At 53.2% G+C, this 18,972-nt stretch overlaps 8 protein-coding genes across 8 annotated transcripts; 4 read left to right on the plus strand and 4 right to left on the minus strand.

Annotated features, from left to right (window-relative positions):
- Window positions 1-245: 245 nt before the first annotated feature.
- On the plus strand, window positions 246-1,670 carry QC761_107780 (uncharacterized protein; the record flags this gene model as incomplete). The annotated part of the gene is made up of 2 exons (XM_062874052.1): window positions 246-938; window positions 997-1,670. The coding sequence occupies exons 1-2, from the start codon at window positions 791-793 to the stop codon at window positions 1,668-1,670; spliced, it is 822 nt and encodes a 273-aa protein (XP_062737158.1). The 5' UTR covers window positions 246-790.
- A 618-nt stretch (window positions 1,671-2,288) lies between these two features.
- Window positions 2,289-4,193, plus strand: UTP18 (U3 snoRNP protein; the record flags this gene model as incomplete). Its single annotated transcript, XM_062874053.1, has 1 exon — window positions 2,289-4,193. One exon carries the CDS (start codon window positions 2,289-2,291, stop codon window positions 4,191-4,193), a length of 1,905 nt encoding a protein of 634 aa, XP_062737159.1.
- A 146-nt stretch (window positions 4,194-4,339) lies between these two features.
- On the minus strand, window positions 4,340-4,621 carry QC761_107795 (uncharacterized protein; the record flags this gene model as incomplete). The annotated part of the gene is made up of 2 exons (XM_062874054.1): window positions 4,340-4,542; window positions 4,612-4,621. 2 exons carry the CDS (start codon window positions 4,619-4,621, stop codon window positions 4,340-4,342), a joined length of 213 nt encoding a protein of 70 aa, XP_062737160.1.
- A 501-nt stretch (window positions 4,622-5,122) lies between these two features.
- On the minus strand, window positions 5,123-5,880 carry QC761_107797 (uncharacterized protein). The gene is made up of 2 exons (XM_062874055.1): window positions 5,555-5,880; window positions 5,123-5,500 (listed from the first exon to the last, which is right to left on the minus strand). The coding sequence occupies exons 1-2, from the start codon at window positions 5,706-5,708 to the stop codon at window positions 5,319-5,321; spliced, it is 336 nt and encodes a 111-aa protein (XP_062737161.1). The 5' UTR covers window positions 5,709-5,880; the 3' UTR covers window positions 5,123-5,318.
- Window positions 5,881-8,531: 2,651 nt separating this feature from the next.
- QC761_107800 (uncharacterized protein) lies at window positions 8,532-13,826 on the plus strand (the record flags this gene model as incomplete). The annotated part of the gene is made up of 1 exon (XM_062874056.1): window positions 8,532-13,826. The coding sequence occupies one exon, from the start codon at window positions 8,532-8,534 to the stop codon at window positions 13,824-13,826; it is 5,295 nt and encodes a 1,764-aa protein (XP_062737162.1).
- Window positions 13,827-14,662: 836 nt separating this feature from the next.
- On the minus strand, window positions 14,663-16,416 carry SEC20 (Protein transport protein sec20; the record flags this gene model as incomplete). Its single annotated transcript, XM_062874057.1, is given in 3 exon segments — window positions 14,663-14,852; window positions 14,865-15,692; window positions 15,764-16,416. 3 exon segments carry the CDS (start codon window positions 16,087-16,089, stop codon window positions 14,663-14,665), a joined length of 1,344 nt encoding a protein of 447 aa, XP_062737163.1. The 5' UTR covers window positions 16,090-16,416.
- MRPL44 (39S ribosomal protein L44, mitochondrial) lies at window positions 16,309-17,101 on the plus strand. Its single transcript, XM_062874058.1, has 2 exons — window positions 16,309-16,739; window positions 16,821-17,101. The coding sequence occupies exons 1-2, from the start codon at window positions 16,559-16,561 to the stop codon at window positions 16,934-16,936; spliced, it is 297 nt and encodes a 98-aa protein (XP_062737164.1). The 5' UTR covers window positions 16,309-16,558; the 3' UTR covers window positions 16,937-17,101.
- IPP1 (Inorganic pyrophosphatase) lies at window positions 16,982-18,535 on the minus strand (the record flags this gene model as incomplete). Its single annotated transcript, XM_062874059.1, has 4 exons — window positions 16,982-17,331; window positions 17,394-17,464; window positions 17,529-17,872; window positions 17,945-18,535. 4 exons carry the CDS (start codon window positions 18,533-18,535, stop codon window positions 17,273-17,275), a joined length of 1,065 nt encoding a protein of 354 aa, XP_062737165.1. The 3' UTR covers window positions 16,982-17,272.
- Between the last annotated feature and the right edge of the window lie 437 nt (window positions 18,536-18,972).

Below are 18,972 nucleotides of genomic sequence, written 5' to 3' on the forward strand. Positions count from 1 at the left end.
ACAACTGAATATGTGATTTGTAGAATAGTCGTAAGAGGTGAGACCTAAGCGTAGTAGTCTTTCTTCTCATATATTTCAAGCTTTGACATAATAAATCAGCCACCAATCCTCAACCAAACTTGTTCTGTCCTCCATCATATGCTCACCCACTCGGCGCCAATCTCAGCTTAGCTAACCCTCCAACCTCACCACCCCAAAAACCAAAGCTAACCCCAACCCGGCACCCCTCCCAATCTGAAACCCGCCCAGCATGCGCCAACCCTTGCATGAACTCCATCGAAACTGTTGTATCCAGATTTGACGTCTCTTCCTCCTTCAAAACCAGAGATGGCCTCTCTGTGCGTATCAGCGCTATGCCCGTGCTTTTGGGGACGCCGGTTCACAATCCATCCGGTGAATTTTGCATGACTCCTCCCTCATCACACCTCTTCAGAAACCCGCAAGAAACAGGACACCATTCTCTCACTTCACCCGCACCCAAGAGAAGACAGCTCGCTTATGTGTCGTGAGCGGGCGAGTGGGTTAGGTCCTTCCTGGTAATCTCGCTCTTATTATATCTCAGTTCATACCGCAACACGCGCGGGATCTGGTGATCCTCTTTTTTGCTTCCCGGCTTTTGCGTTGTTTCCTTGTTTCTTTTCTCTCTCCTTTCCTGGATTTTTGTATGTTGGCTAAATAGTTCTTTGCCGGCAAACCCTCCTTCATTCTTGTCACTCCTTTCAACTCCAGAACTCTTTTCGCTTTTACCAGCCGCGCTGTTTTGAAATCATCAAGAAACAAATTCATCATCATGTCACTCCTAAAACAGGCAGTCCTAGGTCTGCTCCTCACCTCTGCTTCCACAACCGCCCTGGAGTTCACCATAGCAGGCGGTCAAATCTTCACCCCGGGCCTGGCAGTCCTCAACTCACCTCAACCAGGCACCCCATTAGGAGGCGGTTTGTCTCCCCCCACCTTTTCTTCCTGACCCCCCATTACTAAACCCCCCCTGCCCAGATCTAATAGAAATCTCCCTCGACATCACAACCAACGGCCGCCTCCCCCTCCCCCCTTACTCCCCAGACTCCCCCTCCCAAATCCACAACATCTCCATCTTTCTCTCCTCTTACGCCACCGGTAAAAATTTCACCATCACAAACGGAACCGCCACATCCTCCAACTTCAACGAGAACGCCTCCCTGGGCAATATTCTGTTTCAGGAACCTGGCTCGACAGTCAAGCACGTCAAGTGGATCTGGCCCGACTGTCTTGTTGGCGACGGCCAGCCTCAGACACTCGACAGCGCGAGGGGGGCGTACAACGTGAGCATCAGGCAGAGCTTTCGGTTGAACGGTGAGGATTTTTACACGGTGTTTGATGTGCCGATTTCGGTGACGAATCGGATTGGGGAGGAGGCGCCGAATAGGGTTGCTAGGCCGAGCTGCGAGGAATTGGAGAATGAGATGATGGAGTGGGAGGAGGTTAGGGAGGGGGCGGATGAGATGGGGGCTTTGTTTGCGCCGGGGGATGCGACGGTGCTGGAGACTAGTGGGGATGAGGATGGGGATGGGTTGGGGCCTGTGAGGCCTGGGGCTGGGAGTGGGAGTGGGTTGGGGAGTGGCGCGGGGGGGTTGAAGGTGGGATTGGGGTGGTTGGTTGGGTTGGGGTTGGGGGTTGGGGTTTTGTTGTAGGTGAGTGGTGATACCCTGGGGTTCAGGTAGGGGCGGGTTGGGATTTTTTTTTGGTTATTTCTGGAGGCCTAATGGGGTTGTATATATAGTTGTGAGGAGATATGAAAGGAATATAATGAGATTGAAAAGATTGAGCGATGACAGCTACGTGGGGCGATAACACCAGGAAATTATATGGCCAAGTGCTCTGTGGTCGGGGCAACATATACCACCTTCCTACAGATTCTTTCAAAACAGGCAAACATTAACTCCCTTAGTGGTAGGTGGCATAGGCGGAACTGTATTCGTTCTTAGTACGCAAGGTACTTATCAGGTATTTCAGACGATAAATATACTTCTCTCACCAGCCCCCAACCTCATGTTCACAATGTCAAAGACCTGGCAAGTAACAAGGCTGACCGCCAAGCAATACCTACCCCACTAAAAACTTACAAAGTGGACCCCCCTTCCCACGCCAAACCTGCAAGGCTACGAAAAACTTCCCCAAGCAACAAAAAAAAAAAAAAAAGTGATCGCAACTTGTGCAGTCGCATTCGCTGCAGGAAAGCTTCCTCCAAGAATCCCACGCGATATCCCAGCCATATTTCCACCAAAAAAAAAACCACCACACATTCCAAAATGTCCCGCCGACGCCAACAACAAAAAGAAGACCCCTCCTCCGAAAAGGAAGGCTCCTTCGCCCATTTCTCCAACGAGGAAGAAGAAGAAGAAGACGACATCTCCATGTCCGACGTCGCCTCCGCTTCCAGCGGCTCCGACGACGATGAATCCGACCGCTCCCCACACCAAAAAGAAATCAACCTCGTCAAAGACTCCGACGAAGAAGACCTCGAGCGCCTCGTCCTGGGGACCAAATCCGCCGACGACTTCCGCGCCAAGCTCTTCGCGGGTGATGACTTTCTCCTTCCGGACGTCACCGGTTCCAAGGCTCTTGTCTCTGTCGCGGCGGACAAGGAGGAGGACAATGATCAGTTCAAGAATGTGGACGATTCAATGCTTTTCATGATTGACACCGTTGGTGGAGGGGAGGGTGTCATCGCGCATGCCGAGAAGAAGGCTGAAGAAGCGGTGGTTGACAAGCCTGCTTGGGAGGACAGTGATGATGAGAGGTTGACTGTTTCGCTTGCTGGGGTGGGGAGGTTGAGGAAGTTGAGGGAGTTTGAGGGGGAGGATGTGGTTAATGGGACTGAGTATAGCCAAAGGTTGAGGGCGCAGTATATGAGGATGTACCCCGTCCCTGAGTGGGCGCGGCCGGCGGCGGAGAAGAAGACTAGACGGAGGAGGAGGTCTTCTGCTGCGGGTGGGTCAGACGAAAGTGGGCTTTCTGGGGAGGAGGCGGATAGTGATGAGGAGGGGGGGGATTACGAGGATGCCTTGCCTTTGGAGCAGTTTCTAAGGGATGTCAATGCTTTTGCTGAGGATGATGATACCAGGTTGTCCAAGAGGAGAAAGTTGCGCCCGGAGACGTTGGATATCCAGCGGACGAGGGATATTCCTGATACGCACAAGGCGGGGGTGAGCTGTTTGGCGTTTCACCCTAGGCATCCTATTCTGCTGAGCACGAGTGTCTCGTCGGTCATGTTTTTGCATCATGTTGATGCGGCGGCGTATCCGACGCCGAATCCGATGTTGACTTCGGTGCAGGTTAGGAGGACTGACTTGAGGAGGGCGGCATTTTTGAGTGTGAAGGGGGAGGATGGGGAGGGGCAGGGGGAGGAGGTGGTGTTTGCTGGTAGGAGGAAGTATTTCCACAGCTGGAACTTGGCCACGGGTGCGGTGAAGAAGATCAGCAAGATTGCGGGGCATCAGAAGGAGCATAAGACTATGGAGAGGTTTAGGGCTAGTCCTTGTGGGAGGTGGATAGCGGTTGCGGCGAGTGATAAGAAGGGGGGCGGTATGCTGAATATTCTTAATGCGGCCACCATGCAGTGGGTTGCGCAGGCGAGGATTGATGGGAGGGGGGGTATTGCTGATTTCCAGTGGTGGAGCAGTGGGGAGGGCTTGACGATTGCTGGAAGGGATGGGCAGGTTGCGGAGTGGAGCTTGGAGTCCAAGAGAACGGTTGGAGTGTGGAGGGATGAAGGGTCTATTGGCGGTACTGTCCTGGCGATGGGTGGCAGACATGGTCCCAGGGCGATTGGAGAGGATCGATGGGTTGCCGTTGGCAACAGCAGCGGGATCGTCAACATTTATGACCGGAACGAGCTGCTGGTTGCTAGCAAGGACAAGAAGGATGTGGAGATCAAGAAGCTTCCTACACCTGCGAGAGTACTCGAGCAGTTGACTACAGCCATCACTATTTTGTCCTTCTCGCCAGACGGACAGCTGATGGTCTTCGGAAGCAATCTCAAGAAGGATGCGCTGAGGTTGGTGCACCTTCCCAGCTGCACTGTTTACCGCAACTGGCCTACAGAGCAAACACCATTGGGTAGAATTTCCGCCGTTGCCTTCAGCGCCGATAGCAGCATTCTCGCCATTGGCAACGATGCCGGCAAGGTGCGGATGTGGGAGATCAGGGGTTAATCAACATGTATGTGTAAAAGTGTCGGGACAATAAGCGGCTGATAAAGTGAGTTAGAGGTAAATATCCAATGATTTCAGATACAATATGTCTTCCTCCTTGCCATATCCATCTCTTGTGCCGTCAGCTTTCCCCGCAACCGATATCATCACCCTCTTAATATGTCCCTCATCAAAGCCTTGACAGGTCCCAGTCTATTCTTGACCCATTTCTTGGGGTAGACTTTTCCCTCCTTCATGGTGTATTTGACGAGTTGGTTGAGGCTGGCGAAGCGCTGCGGGTACACCTTGGGTGTTCCCCCAGTGAGGTTTTTCTCAATGCAGTCGACAATGTCTTGGATGTTGATAAAGACTGTTTTTAAGAGCTATGTTTTTCGTTGTCAGTATCGGTGGTGATATGGCAGGTGAGTCAGGTAGGCACCTTTCGGCATTTCGTCTTGCTGCACAGGTCAAAGCTTTTGAGCTCGTTCTCGCGGAAGATGTCGGAACAGAGACGCTGCCGGTCTTGGAGGTCCCCTGCGCCGAAGTATTCGTCGAATATAGCGACGATGGCGGGGGGTTGGTCCTGGTCTTTGGTGTTTTGTGTCTGTTTCTGTTTTTGCGGACCATGGTGTCACTGCTGGAGGGTGTCTGCCGGGAAGGGGGCTGGATGGCTTCCGTAGTAGGAAGTCCGTTGATGCTAGTAGGGTTCTACCAACTGAGAAGCTTGTGATGTTTAGAACCTAGCAGACTCCATAGCTGAGGTTTGAGTCCTCGAGTGAAAGGGAGAGGTGAAAACGTTGGACCCAAACATGCAAACGGACGTTTCATTTCGTGGGAACGCATAGAGTTGAGCATCTTTTTGATCCTGCTGCAAAAAGGGAGCTTGCATGATAGGATAGGGGGTTTCTTCTTGGTTTGCCATAGCCAGGATAGAGGTAGGTATTTTGTAGTAGGGAAAATGAGTGATAACATTTTTCAAGTGTTGAACTTGAAGTCGCAAAAATCTACCTGGTAGTAGATATTATTTCCACCTGGGGAAAATCCTCCGGTACTGAGCAATTTCATCCATCTCTTCCACCAGCTCTCGCCTCTGTATCAATTTCTTGCCAAACACCTTTTTAGACCGTCACCTTGTTCAAGATGATCTTAGCTGCAATAATCGCTATTACCAGAACCGGCATCCACACAAGTACCAGGTGCATTGCAGCTCTCAATGAACGTGAGGTAGTCTCCGCTTGTGCAATGAAAGAGGACATTGTCCACGCTGTTGGCAGTGAGCAAGTCGGGTCTACCGCTGCAATCGTCGATTATATTGTCACGGGACCAGCCTGAAGTCTCTTATTAGCAGAACATTGCACAGCAGGATGGGCCGGGAGCCATACCCATGTTGAGAAGAGTGTGACCGCAGTAATTCAGGCCTTCGGTGCAGCCGTACAGTGCAGAGGCTGGGGCGGGAGCCGGTGAGGCTGTGGCCAGTGTGGCCAGTATGGAGAGAGTGAGGATGAAGTTCATGATGTTTGAGTAATGTTTGATCATGAAAACCTGATGGTTGATGGGAGTGGTTGATCTGAGGGGAAAGATACTTGCCTACAGTAGATCAACGTCTTCGCTGTGGTCTTTATAGATCGCATTGATCTTCTCCTCTCCATCACATCACGACACCACTTCATGTCCCCGTAACCACTTCAGAGTCACAGTTCAACAAAACTCAGAGCTGGTCTGAGGTCTAAGGCTTCAAGTAACACATCACATGAGAGGGTTACATAGGTACCTGCCGTTCACCATACTCGCTCTGGGTGTTTCGAGAACCGTTTCCTCGGTCTGAAAACTCCAAATAATCATCCGTCACTTGAGAAGTGAGTTTTAGGATGGCGAGACTCATTTTCCAAATCCATGTGTGGTGGACGGAAGATAGAACGGGCCATGGCCTTTCCGCCATAGAGAGGTGGTCTGCTCAGTTTGAGTCACTTTGTTCATTATCACTGAGCTACAGGACACAAAACTCATGTGGTTTTTATTTCGAATCATCGGCAGCAACTAGGTATTGATGGCTGACAGGAAGGGACCCAATAATAGATGGAAGCTCATAAATCGTCTGTGTATCTTTGATGCGGGTGTTGCAAGATTAAGAACAACCACCGAGGTGGGCGCAAAAATATCCAGGAACCGGTATCATACGATAGTACCAGCCAAATGTTGAATTTGAACACCTAGGTAAGCAACAGACACAGTCCCAATAAGTCACCTGTCACCCTACTCGGTTTAGACATGTTGGCAACAGCCCCTTGAGGATTGGAGCAATGATGAAACAGCAAGGCAACATATCACGAGGCTGTCGGTATATTAGGAAGACAAGTATGCCATCTACTGGAGATGACCGTCGATGGTAGGGATGAAGTGATGCAGCATGGCCGGTTCTGTTGCCCACGGTGAAGACCACCTCAGTGTGCCGAGCTCGAAGAGAAGTTGCTTCGAAGAGGTTGCACCCAATATTCCTCATTCGAAGTATTTTTTGGCATAATTGATCGTTCGAGCATCCCCTGTGTGGCCCAAGCCTTGGGAGTATAGAATTGTACATTCATAAATCAGCATCCTCAATGAACATCTGGCATAGCATTGACAGGATCCTCATTCTCTTCGGTTGGGCTCGTTCGTTTATCTCGTTTTCGGCCCGGCAGACCGCTCCGCAGACTCTTGTTGCGATGCTGGTAGACAGGAGGGGAAAAGTATCCGCAAAGTGTTTTATCCCTCAGACAACAGAAACCCAATGGAGTTTCCAAGAGGTCCAGAACACATTTATCACGGTCGGGTTGTGGTCGGCTGTCAAGCTGAGGTTAAAGTAAGCACAGGACCCCACTACGGAAGCATCTCAACGGCCGCGGCGACCCCCACGTGTCCAGCTAAGCAGCAGCTAGACAACAGCGACATTTTTTGCGGGCCTCAGATGGCACAAAATGTACACAAACTGCAATTGAGCTCCGCCAGCAACTCCAGTTTGGTGCCTGACAAGGCGGTGATCAGCTTTTAGGGGTTCGAAACTATCCAGCTATTCAAGACAAGGAACCAAGCACTTGGTATAGAACAAGAGCAGAGGAAAAACAAGCTGATAAGCATCTGATAACCAAAGCTCCAGACATGCAGCCACCCTGCAAAAAGCTCCAAAACCCCTGTGCGGCGTCGGCTGATGCCTTTCCTCTTTGGCTCTGGCGTCACCCAGCTGCCCAGAAAGCCCCGCAACGGCCTGGCGTTGCCGAATTTTAGCGGGCCCGGGATACCCCGCTGATCGGATTTCAGAATTTTAGCCCGCGGCGATTGGGAACATGCACAGTTGTGCCGAATGAGACGTAACGTGGGAAGGGATGCCATCGACACATCGCCAATTGCTTGATGCTATCAGAGTAGTGTCATGCAAAATCACGCACTTTCCACTTGCCCACGGACAAACGGCCACCAAGCCCAACGACCCGAGCGAGACTGAGAAGTGACGGGCCCAATGTTTCACAGAACACCCTCCAAACAGAGCAGAGGCACAGCTACCTAGATAGAGGCTGGCTGACCCTCCATGATGAGAAAGCAACGCCGGGCTGAACCGGAGAGCGCGAGACCAATTGGCATTCGCCAGCTTTACACCAAGAGGTGTTGCACAATGGCATCAATTTCCTCGAGGGCTCCAAGCAAAATGCCGATGTCATCGTCTGCAAGCAATCGCAATGGCGATCCCAATGGGATGGTTCCCCTTCGTCGAAGATGGCTTGCGACGACGTGTCAGGCCACAAACGGCCAGCGGCTCTCTGGTTCTGATGCATGGCCGCCAGGTTTGAGGACATTTGAACCAGCCCTGTTTCCCGAAGCTTGTCCACATCTCGCCCACATTGCTGGGCTGGCTGGACGCACGCCTTGGGCTGCAGCCCGTCTTATCCCAGATGCATTGCATATGTAGGTTGCGGTTGGAGAGGGCCAGAGTGAGAGTGTGTGAGAGAGGGAAACATGTGTCTACGCCAGTTTTATTCTCGCAAAAAGAGGGGCATATGATAACACCTACGCAGCAATGATAATCACAATCGCCTTTTCTCATTCCTGTCTCTATCATACTGTCTGTCTCACATCATCATCATCATCATCATCATCATCATCATCATCATTAAAATTCTCATCCAACATCGCGTTTAACCCCTCACACTCAGGCCACCCCCTACTGGCAGCAACAAAGTGACAAACATGGTTTCCCTAGGTGTGTAGGCTGCACTGTGCTTCGAGAATCCCAGCCGACCTCTTCTGTCATCTCATCGCGAACCCCTCCGTCACAAGGATCCCCCCGCGATAGTGGAGAAATAGTCTCCACGTTCCTGTTCTTCGGCAATGGCGTGGTGGGACTCACGAAGACAGAGCCGCCAGGCCCCAGCATCTTTACCTTCTGCGTCTTTGGACGATGGCCTTCTCGCTGCTGCTCGTCCTTCCCCACGGCTACGAAAGCGATTCTCTGCAGGCGATGCCTTCCCGAGGCTTGACTCCATCAACACCACCACGACACAGCGCCACACCACCTTGGACATGGACGAGAGAGCCGTGCTATCGCCCGTAGCCGAAGAAAATGCGGAGTCTTCCAGGTCACCAGCGCTTGTGGTCCAGGTCGAAATCTTTTTCACCGATCCCCTCATCCGATCTCGCTATGCACGGAGCTATGCGAGCTCACCTACCTTCGAAGCCAACAACAGGATATGCCGCGGGCTCGTGCGCCGCATCGAGCGCTGCTCAGAAGAGCTCATCACCAGAAAAGACTCAAGCGCCCTCACCGACTTCTCCGATGAGAGTCACGAGCCCAAGCCCTCAAGGTTCGAGCTCACCTTCCGGATCCTGAAAAGGGGCAGGGGCGAGTGGGCCGAGAGGACATATCGTTCTCACCAAAAGCAGCCCCTGACGGTTGGACATACCAAAGAAATCATATCGGCCACCCACAGGATTGTTGGTCTTTATCTCCGCAGGCACGACCCGGACTTCAGATGGCTCGACCACCCCGTCTCAGACCAGGAAGCCGAAGAGGGCCAGGTCGCAGATCCATCTCGAGAAGCACCATTGTCCCTTCTCTGCATACCCAGCCCACGCTTCATCGAATCCACGCAAACCTTTGAGTTCGTGTCCGGCTACAAGATCGAGCTGACCTTCCAGAGCCGAAATCCACAAAGACGGGTGCCTGTGGTGAGGAAGTCCATCACGCTCGACAGCAAGCAAGATGCCCCTCTGACACTGTTCATGAGCGAGGATCTGCTGTGGAAGGGTGTCCAGGCCATCAACACAGCGCTGGATGCAAAGAAGAGAGAATTTGACCATCACTTCAGCCGACAACAGGACGGCCAGCACTCATGCCAGGGCGCTCTCGAGATCGAACTCAGGATATCCAACAACCTCGGCCCGTTACACGACAACATCCACAGAGATATCAAGAGCAGTCTTTTGCTGTTTTTCGATCCCGAGGCCCGCGACTGCACCGCTTTTCTCGACAATATCGAAGGAATCCTTACCGCGACGAGGGACGAGATCGACGCCAAGGTCAACGATATGGATGACTTCGTGTTCAGAATTCGCGAACTGAAAGGCGCAAACTGGAAGCTGAAGGACCCAGCAAGATTCAAGCTCGGCTCCAAGTCTTCGTGTGGGCGACGAACGATCCAAGCAGTCCTCGACCGCATCCAAACAGGTGTCGGCGACATCATTCGCGGCCACAATATCTCCATCCATATCGATGCCCACAAGAGAGGCCATCTCGTTCTCGACAAGGCCATTGTGGCTCATGAAAAACGTGGGAGGACCAAGGAGAACTTTGCCTCGCCATCCGAGGAGGAGGCCACGTTCCTCTCGAGGCTCAAGGCTCGAATCCAGCAGGATATCGACAGGGTGTTGGAGGACACCTGTGCGATTGACGACATCCCAGATATTGACGAAGAAGAGGTCTTTATCCGTCCTTTCACTCCCGCACGGCAATCCGCCCCCGTCCCAACGTTGGCGTCTGCAGAATCGTCCTCATCTTTACGGCCATCCACCCCTCTGCCACCATTAGTGCCTGCCAAGTCGTCTTCCTCGTTACGGTCACTCGTGTCATTGCGATCACTAGCATCCGGGCGATCATTCGCACCAACGCAACCGCCCACGCCCAGACAGTCACCAAGCCCTGTGAGATTTGAGCGGGCTCCGTCAGACGTTTCCGTAGGGGAACAGCACTCACCCGAAAGAATGCCATCGTCGCCAGCGCCCCTGAATCCTCCTCCCACAAAAATGGCCAGGCCCATCTCAATCCCCGTACAGCCAACGCCACAGCCGTCTCCACCAAAGCGTCCACTCGTACAGCGCATCTTTTCGCTCAGTCGTCGATCCTCAGAGTCGGTCAAGGTTGTCGACCATCTCAAGCCGAAGTTGAGCAATGACCCATTTGTTGCCAACAGCAGCAGCCAACCTAGCACACCAGCCAGCTCTGCAGTGAGCGATCGCAGCTCCCAATCTGCGGCTGGGGAAAACTCTACTGTCAAGGACCAAGCAACCCCGACTGCTGCGGCCAAAACCAAGCCTTCAAAGCGGCCCTTTTCTCTGTTTCGCAGGCGATCCCGTGCCAACGATGTTTCGACTCTTGCAAAGGGGATCGAAAAGATCAAACACAGTGGGAGAAGTCGGGCAGCTCCGACGGAACCGAGCAAGGCAACGCCATTGGAAGTGCTGTCAGAGTCACCGGAGCCTGGCCCTAAGACTAGCGGCGATATCCTGGGCGTGATGATGACGTCGAGTGAGGTAGACGAGAGTGCAGCAACTCGCCCCGCAGGGAGCGTGCCTGTGACCGAAGCTCCTATAACATCATCCCAGAATGACGACAGAAACGAAGCGGCATCGCGGTCAGCTGCCCGTGAACCCACCAAGGCGAAAATGGACACCCCCGAAGCCTTTGAGGATGCCAGAGAATTCGCAATCAGCCCTGCCATTGAACCCATCGTCAAGTCGGAGACCTCGAGCTCTTTTCTGACGGGTGATGTGAGTCCGAGATTTGACGAGTACTCAACTGCACCATCAACCCCAGACCTGAGCCTGGGCTCCAAGGACTCGTCGCCCCGACATAGCCTCTTGACCACACCCGTCTACGTGCGGACGAGTTCGGGCACGAACGACATTGCGGTGCGCAAGTTCGATCCCGAGGTTGAGGCCGAGGTGGACGACTCAGATATAACTGTGCCCAAGACAGAACTGCCCGCCCCTCTCGCAACCGAAGAGCTTCCGAGCAAACACACAGCTTTGGAGGCATCAGTCCGAGACGACGAAAAAGAAGGGGAACCAGACCAACACGTGGCGCAACCCGGCCAAACACAGGGGCCCGGATTTACTATGTCCGAACCCGTTGAGCCTCAACCAACCACATCCGCCCCAACACCACTTACAACAAAAGCCCCCAATAACAACAGCAATGCCAATTCGACAAACAGCTCATCAACTGCAGAAAAAGATTTTGGCTATGAAAACCTCGGTGCCGAGAAAACTGCAGGCTCCGAAGGTTCCATACCGCGCCGTCCGGACTTCCCCACCAAGCGACTCCGGGACCCGGCTCCGACCCCGAATCATGATTCTCCCAAAGCTTCTGAAAATTTAGATGCCAGGAAAACCTCGAGTCAAGATGTCGATCAGGCTACCGGCAACCAAGTCGGTCCCGCTCGCGGCGCCGAGGGGCAGCCCGTGGCACACAAAGACAAGTCCAACGTGACCGAAGCTGGTCCCGACGGCCACCGGGCCCAAGCGGACGGTGCCAATCCGGGAGCCGTGCACAAAGTTTCTCCAGACACGGGTAGCACAAGGGCTCCGAGTGCTGTCACCGGCTCCGAGGAAAAGGGGACTGAGCAGGCGGCTGAGGAGAACGGGCCCGCAGAGTCTCAGAACTCGAGCATTCCTGATGATGTCGGTTCCGGCAAGCACGCCGATGGGAGCAATATTGAGTTTGAGTTTCCCGAGGGTGATGTGCGGGATGAGCTTCGGGAGCGATATGGGGCCCAGGCCCAGGCCGAGATGAGGAGCAAGCGGCTCCGGAGCAATATTGAGTTTGAGTTTCCGGATGCTGGTGTGAAGGAGCATCTTGATGAGCGTCGCGGTTCCAGGCAGGAGCCCGAGAAGGTTCGCAAGGGGTCCGAGATTGACTTTGAGCATTCTGAGGCTACGGTTGATGAGTATCTTGCTCGGGACCGCGGTTCTGGAGTGAAGCATGATGACTCGGTTGCGACGAACGGGGCTGCTCCCGAGAAGATTGGTGCGTCCTCGGAGCCGGCTCCTTGTCCGGGCAATGTCTCTGATATCCCAGAAAAGACCGCGGTCAAGTCATCGGAGCCGGCAGACTTGCCAACCGGTGCTGATATCGAGAAACCGGGACCAGCCCGGTTGTTCGCAGATGTCGAGGTGGCGATCCATCATGTCGTGCCTGAGAAGAGGACCAAAGACTCCGATATTCCCATCCCTGAAAAGAGAGTCAGACTTTCCGTGTCTGAGACCGCTGTCGTCGGTGATGTTCTCGCTGCCGAGCCGGCGTCACTTCCCGCAGCAGCTGGCGACGTTGAAACCGAAAAGTCGACCACGGTGCCGACTGACAGCCAGGATGTTGAAGCTGCAGCTGAGGAGCAACTCGCTGCCGAGCTCAAAGTCCAGGCGAACGACAACGTCAAGGATGTCTCTCCTCCCGTAACCGAAAAGACAATCGAAGCCGAACCTGTCAAAGAGCCCATCATACCCGAAGTGGCCAAAGAACTCGCCGAGGAATTCGAAGTCCAAGTCAGCCCCGAAGGATTGTCGTCGGAAGAAGTGAAGAAGGCCGAAACAAGAACAGAAACAGCGACAGCCCCCCAAGATATTACTAGGTCCGCCACCGACCTCGGCCGTAAAGATGAGCCTCAGCCGGAGCGTTCCGGTGCTGAGGAGCAGCATCCTCCCGTGGTAACACCACCCGTAATCTCCGTCAAAGAATTCGACACCACCACTACCACCACCGAAACAGAATCCCCCTCTCACCCAGTAGCCACTCCACACATCTCCCTCCTCAACCCCAGCCCCCGCCATTCCACATCTACCTTCTCCTCGGGGTATACCACCCTCTCTGACACCTCCTCCTTCATCTCCCGCGGCTCAGTCGACACTTTCCGCCCCTCTTTTGACGAATCCTCCACCCAGTTCGGCGACGAAATTCGACTCCCACACTTGGACTCCCCCCACGATCACGAGCACACTCACCCCACTTCCCGTCCCCAGACAGCTGGGTATCTCGGGTTGAACACTCTGCGCACAGAATCGAGGTTTATTGAGCTCGGCCTTCGTGGAGCTTTGGGAGACCAGTCTAAGAGATTGAGTTTACCGCTGAATCAGCATTGTTTTTTTGATCATCCTTTGCCTCATCATCTTGGGGCGGAGGAGGCTGAGACGGGGAGTATTGCGGGGAGTACGAAGTCGGGGAAACTGAGGAAGAAGGATCGGCATAGGAAGGTCAAGTCGGCGAAGATTTTTAGTCAGCATGCCGAAGGGGAGGACAAGGCAGGAGAGAAAGGACGGGTGAAGGACGGGCCGGATGCGGCGGCTATTCCAAAGATGATGATGTTGTTTGCTGGGGCGGTGGCTCTGGGGAAGTTTTTTAGGGGTGGTCAATGATGGGATCTCGGGTTCATGGGCTAACGCTGGTTATTATGGAGGGTATAGGGGGTTTTGTTTTGTAAAAGTATTGGTGCACAAAAACGGGCATTGGGACTGGATGGGGAATGAATGGGCTTGGGTTGGGTTATATTATGATGACTTTTTTTTCTTTTTTTTTTTGTTGCTTTTGGGATAGGTTTCTGGGTTTCTTGGATGGTGGGATGAACATGAAGGGGAAAAAAAGGGATACACATGAATAACCAGAATAAATATGGTTATGGGGGGGTTAGTTAGTTACACAACTACCTACTTGGGCACAAATGGTTTTGGGATTTTGGGATTGGGGTTTATGGCGGTTGGTGTTTTCTGGAGTTGTGGTTTTGGATTATTGTCTTTTGGGAACGGTAACGGTTGGGTTGTACGAAACTTTTTGTACAACAAACATACACACACACACACATACACATACGTTATAAACAACTTGACGACGACGACTATGATGACGGGCAACCGAACGGGGGAAATTCAAAGGGGGGTGATAAGTGGATAGGGTTAGGCAAAAAATTTTTCTTTTTGGGAGGTTGTTTGTATGGTATGTGAAATAGGGGTTATTGTTATGTTTTTTGGGAGGTTTGAGATAGAAATATGGACTTTGTCTCTGCTTTTTTGACGTAGTCATTGACTCTTTTCAATGATCACCAGCTCTAACCCTCTTTCTTTACTAGATCTATATTTCGCTACTGCCTTTCTTTGTCTTTACACATCATGAGCACGGTGGCGGCAGGTATTGCAGTAATATGACACTGATAAACCCCCACCTCAACATTACTATCACTTAAGAATGCTATGCAAACTCACAGCTCATCCCTCACCAGCTCCACCTGTTGTTGCTTCTCGCCCTCCCCATCAACATCTTCCTCCCACATCCTCTTCATTGGATTCTTCTGCTCTCTTTCCTCCTCCTCCTCCACCGCACCCTCTCCCGTCTTATTCCCCTCCTCCCTCTCCCTCTGATCAAGCGTATCCTCCACCATCCTCCCAACCCTCTCCACATAGCTCTCCACATAACTCTCATCTCCCCTTTCCACCCTCTGCTTCTCCCCCACCCCCGGCCCAGCAACCTCAATAGTAGGCACACTCTCCTCTCCCCCCATCACCACCCTCGTGGTCGTCCCCCCGGGCAACACAACCTCCATCTCCGCCTGCCCTCCCCCACCACCACCACCAGCCAAATTCACCACCCCCCTCGTAGTCTTGTAACTGAGCTTCAGCGGCAACCAAACAACCCACCACAACGGTCCATACAACCACCTCCTAAACACCAACCAGCCCAACGTGACCAGTAGCAATCTCAGAGAAGTCTGTAAATACCAGGTATCACTCTTTTGCGTGGTCAGTAAGGTGGAAACCAGGTTTTTTGATTTGGAGAGCAGGGAGTCGATCCCCTCGTAGTTTTTTTGCAGTTCGGCCAGCGCGGCTGAGGACTCGGCTAGGGTTTGGGAGGCAAAGGCTGATTTTTGGACCTCGGCGGCGATGAGGGCGTGGGTGCGGCGGAGGGAGAGGGTGAGGTCGCTTGAGGCGTTGACTACGGCCGAGGATTCGTCGTTGGGGTTGGTGGGTTTTGGCTTGCGGTGGCGGAGGAGGTCTTTGGGGGTGAAGAGTTGGGTTCGGGGGTCTTTGTTTCCTTCTAAGGAGGAGGAGGACTGTTGTTGCTGGTTGGCTAGGTCGGAAGAGGAGGAGGAGGAGGAGGCAAGGGAGTGAGTTGAGTTAGCCAACGAAGCCGAAGCAGCATAAGACGCAACAAGGAGCTGGCGCTCGAGTTTTTGGGCGGCGAGGAGGGAGTGGTGGGCTGAGAGTTGAGCTTTGCGGAAGGTTGTTCGAGCGCTGGTTATTTATCATCACAATGTCAGCCAAGTTGTTTCGTTGTAGATGGGTGTTAACAGAGAAAAACATACGTCTTGAGTTCATTCTCTAGCCTCTGCGCGCCCTCTTTCAACCTCTGCTTCCTATGCTCGCTCTCGCTCCCCGGCCTCCCACCTCGAAGGTCAATGATCTCCTCCTGCAACAACTCCAGCTCTTCCTCCTCCTCCCTCAAGATTGAGCTAATCTCTGCGCTCAGCTCCGTCGCTACATTGTCGTTTTCCTCCTCCCCCTCGGCTGTAAGCGGCACACTCCCCGGCGCAAACTTCAGATTGGCAAGTCTGTGGATCAGCTCCTGGAGCTGGGCGGTCGTTTCCTGCAGCGCGGACAGCCGCTCGGAGAGGGTGTCGATTGTTGCCATTCTGGTGGTATTGTTCCCAGTTTGATTTGGTGTAGTTTTCGTAGGAGGTGGTGTTCTCGAGAACAAAAAGGCAAATCTGGTCTTTATATACCATGTCCTGTCGTGTGCCGGACCGTCAACTTGTCAAGCTCTCTTTGGGACAATAACATGTGCAAGTCAACCCAAATCGTGCAACGTCACTCAATCCAGACCACCACCACCCATAGCTCCCCAAACGGCCAATTTCTTGGCACTCCCACTCAAGCCACCCAAGCTCCGTTTCCCACATGGCCCCACATTTCCAGCGCCGTTCTGAATCTTCCAACCGCAACCCATCCCGCCACAGCGAAAGTGTAGACAGGGACTCAACACCAAGCCGACACTATCACGACATTTTTGCCCACCTAACCACCAACAACCCCCCCCCGCCGCCGCTTTTCCGATCCAATTACTTGCCCCCCTCAAAGAACCCAGTACCCCAACCACCAAAATGATAACCCGCTTCATAACCGAAATCCAAACCGCCTTCAACCCCTTCTCCCCCCGCGCCAAATCCGCCCGCCTCTTCCTCTCCTTCCTCCCACCAAACGCCCGTTCCTCGGGCATGAACATCACCACCCAGCTCCTCCCCCGGTCCTCCACCGCGCCGAGCAAGCTTTATGTCAAGTTTAGTATGTTTCCCCTCACCACCACCCAGAAGCCCCTCCATTTCCCTCTACCCAGACAAAGATATTGATTTCGTGATGTTCTAGAGGACGGCAAGGAACTCAACATCGACGCCGACAACATGGGCATCAAGAGCATAATCGAAGAGGTCGACCGCCACTCCCGTATCCTCCAAAAGGCCGACGATTTGGCTGCTGCTTAAAGCATTCTACAGTATCAAAAACACAAAAACAAAAAACGGGCAGGAAAAGAAGAGGGAATCTGTACAAAAACTGTATCTACCACATATACCATTCTTGTCTTTACAGCATAGGGAAGGCGTTCAAATATCTTTACAACAAACAAAACACACCACTGCACACTCATCCATCATCCCTCAAAAAGACTTGATTCGCTGCTTTGATTTTGTTCGACCCGGCTATATCTAACTTTTAAACCCCTATCTATATACCTTTCTCCAAAAGCCTTGTCAGGGTGTTGTTGTTAAAGCCTCGCCTCAGCAATTCAAGCAGAAGCACCGCTAATGAAGAACCACTTGTCAATGCTGGCGTCGATGGGAGCAGGCGGGAGCTCCTGGTTCTGGGGCAGAGGGGGGAGCTGGTCAGGGGAGACGCGGCTCTGGGAGTGGGCAACGGTGAGGTTGGTGGTGGCGATGCCACCGGCGGGAGCCTTGCCGGTGATGAGTTTCTCCCAGGCCTCGTTGCACTCGTGAACGACGTCCATGGCGTACCTTTGGCCCATTGTTAGCTCTCTACACCACCAAAAACAGCTTGACGGCCTAAATAAAAACCCACTTCTTGTTCTTGCACTCGCCAGTGAAAGCGAACTGGTTCTCGGGCTTTCCGTCAGGGATCTTGTAGATGCGGAACCACTCGTTAGTGGCCCGCAGAAGACCAGGGAGGTGGCGCTCGACATCCTCAACGTCGTTGAGCTTGGGAGCCAAGGGGTCGTTGACGTCAATGACAATGACCTTCCAGTCGGTCTCCTCCTCGTCCAAAAGAGCCATCACGCCGAGGACCTTGACCTGCTTGATCTGGCCGGTGTAGCCAACCAGCTCGCCGATCTCGCAGACGTCCAACGGGTCGTTGTCGCCCTTGGCCTTGGTCTCGGGGTGGACAACGTTGGGGTCCTCCCAGGTCTGTTATATCACACTTCAGCATGTATATTCTCAGGCAGCCGTTGGGCCACAACAACAACAACCAAATCATACCTGAGGGAAGGCACCATAGTTCCAGAGGTACCCCTTGTGGGGGAAGCAGTTGCGAACAAATCTGAGCTTGCCCTTCTTGACGTCCTGCTTGATGGGGTTGAGCAGCTCGTCCTTGGAGATCTCCTGCTTGGCGTTGGTCCAGCGGGGGATCTCAACAATCATGTTGAGGATGGTCTTCTCGGCGTTGGCATAGAGGGGGATGTCGTGGAAGGGGGAGACAGGGACGCCATCCTTCTCGATGTACACGCGGTGCTCGAGGGTGTAGGGGGCGCCGACCTTGCGGATGGAGTAGGCCATTTTGTCGAACGGTTGACTGCTGGTGGACGTGGAGAGGTGTCGGGCAATCTGGGCTGTCCGTGCAAGAGGTTGTTGCGAGAAGGAGGTCGAGGGATTTGAAGGAGGGGCTCCTCTCCCAGCGGAGGAGGTGGGGAGACTGTGTGACGACAGCGAGCGGGCCTGTGATTGGCTCGGGCGGGGTTGCAGCTGCTGGTGTGGCGGCATGTTTGTAAAAGCAGTTTTCGAGGTTGGGAATATTCTCGCTACTCGAGCGGGTGACTGCTGCGTTTGCCGCAGCCTTTGGAGGGCCAACATGTGCAGAGGAGAACAGTCTTTGTTATCGTCAATCGTCAATGGGTTTCGATAGCCTTGTTGGCCGAGGTTCGTAGCTCGTTCCCTCGTAGCCCTGTAGCTCGTCACTCAAAGTGCCTCCCAAGAATTCTTTGCTTTCCCGCGTCTCAGTGCCTAACCCAGTTCCGATTGACCGACAAGTTGCGCCAACCCGGGAGCGGTATCGGCTGTGCAGCTCAGCTTCGGTAGCTCTCCCGACCTCTGGACGACTACTGGTGAGCTTAGCTTGACGTTGCTGAGCTGGAGCCAAGCAAAAAGATAACCCCGCCAGACCCCGTTGGGCTTGGCATGGAAGACCATGGTCACATCCCCCTATTCAGCCCCTTTTTTTGTCGAAAGTCATCAACAACATGCAAGGAAAATAGATATTATTCCAATAACAATTGATATACGCATCCAAA

The sequence above is a fragment of the Podospora bellae-mahoneyi genome, assembly GCF_035222275.1.
Source record: "Podospora bellae-mahoneyi strain CBS 112042 chromosome 1 map unlocalized CBS112042p_1, whole genome shotgun sequence".
Taxonomy (NCBI): Eukaryota; Fungi; Ascomycota; class Sordariomycetes; order Sordariales; family Podosporaceae; genus Podospora; species Podospora bellae-mahoneyi.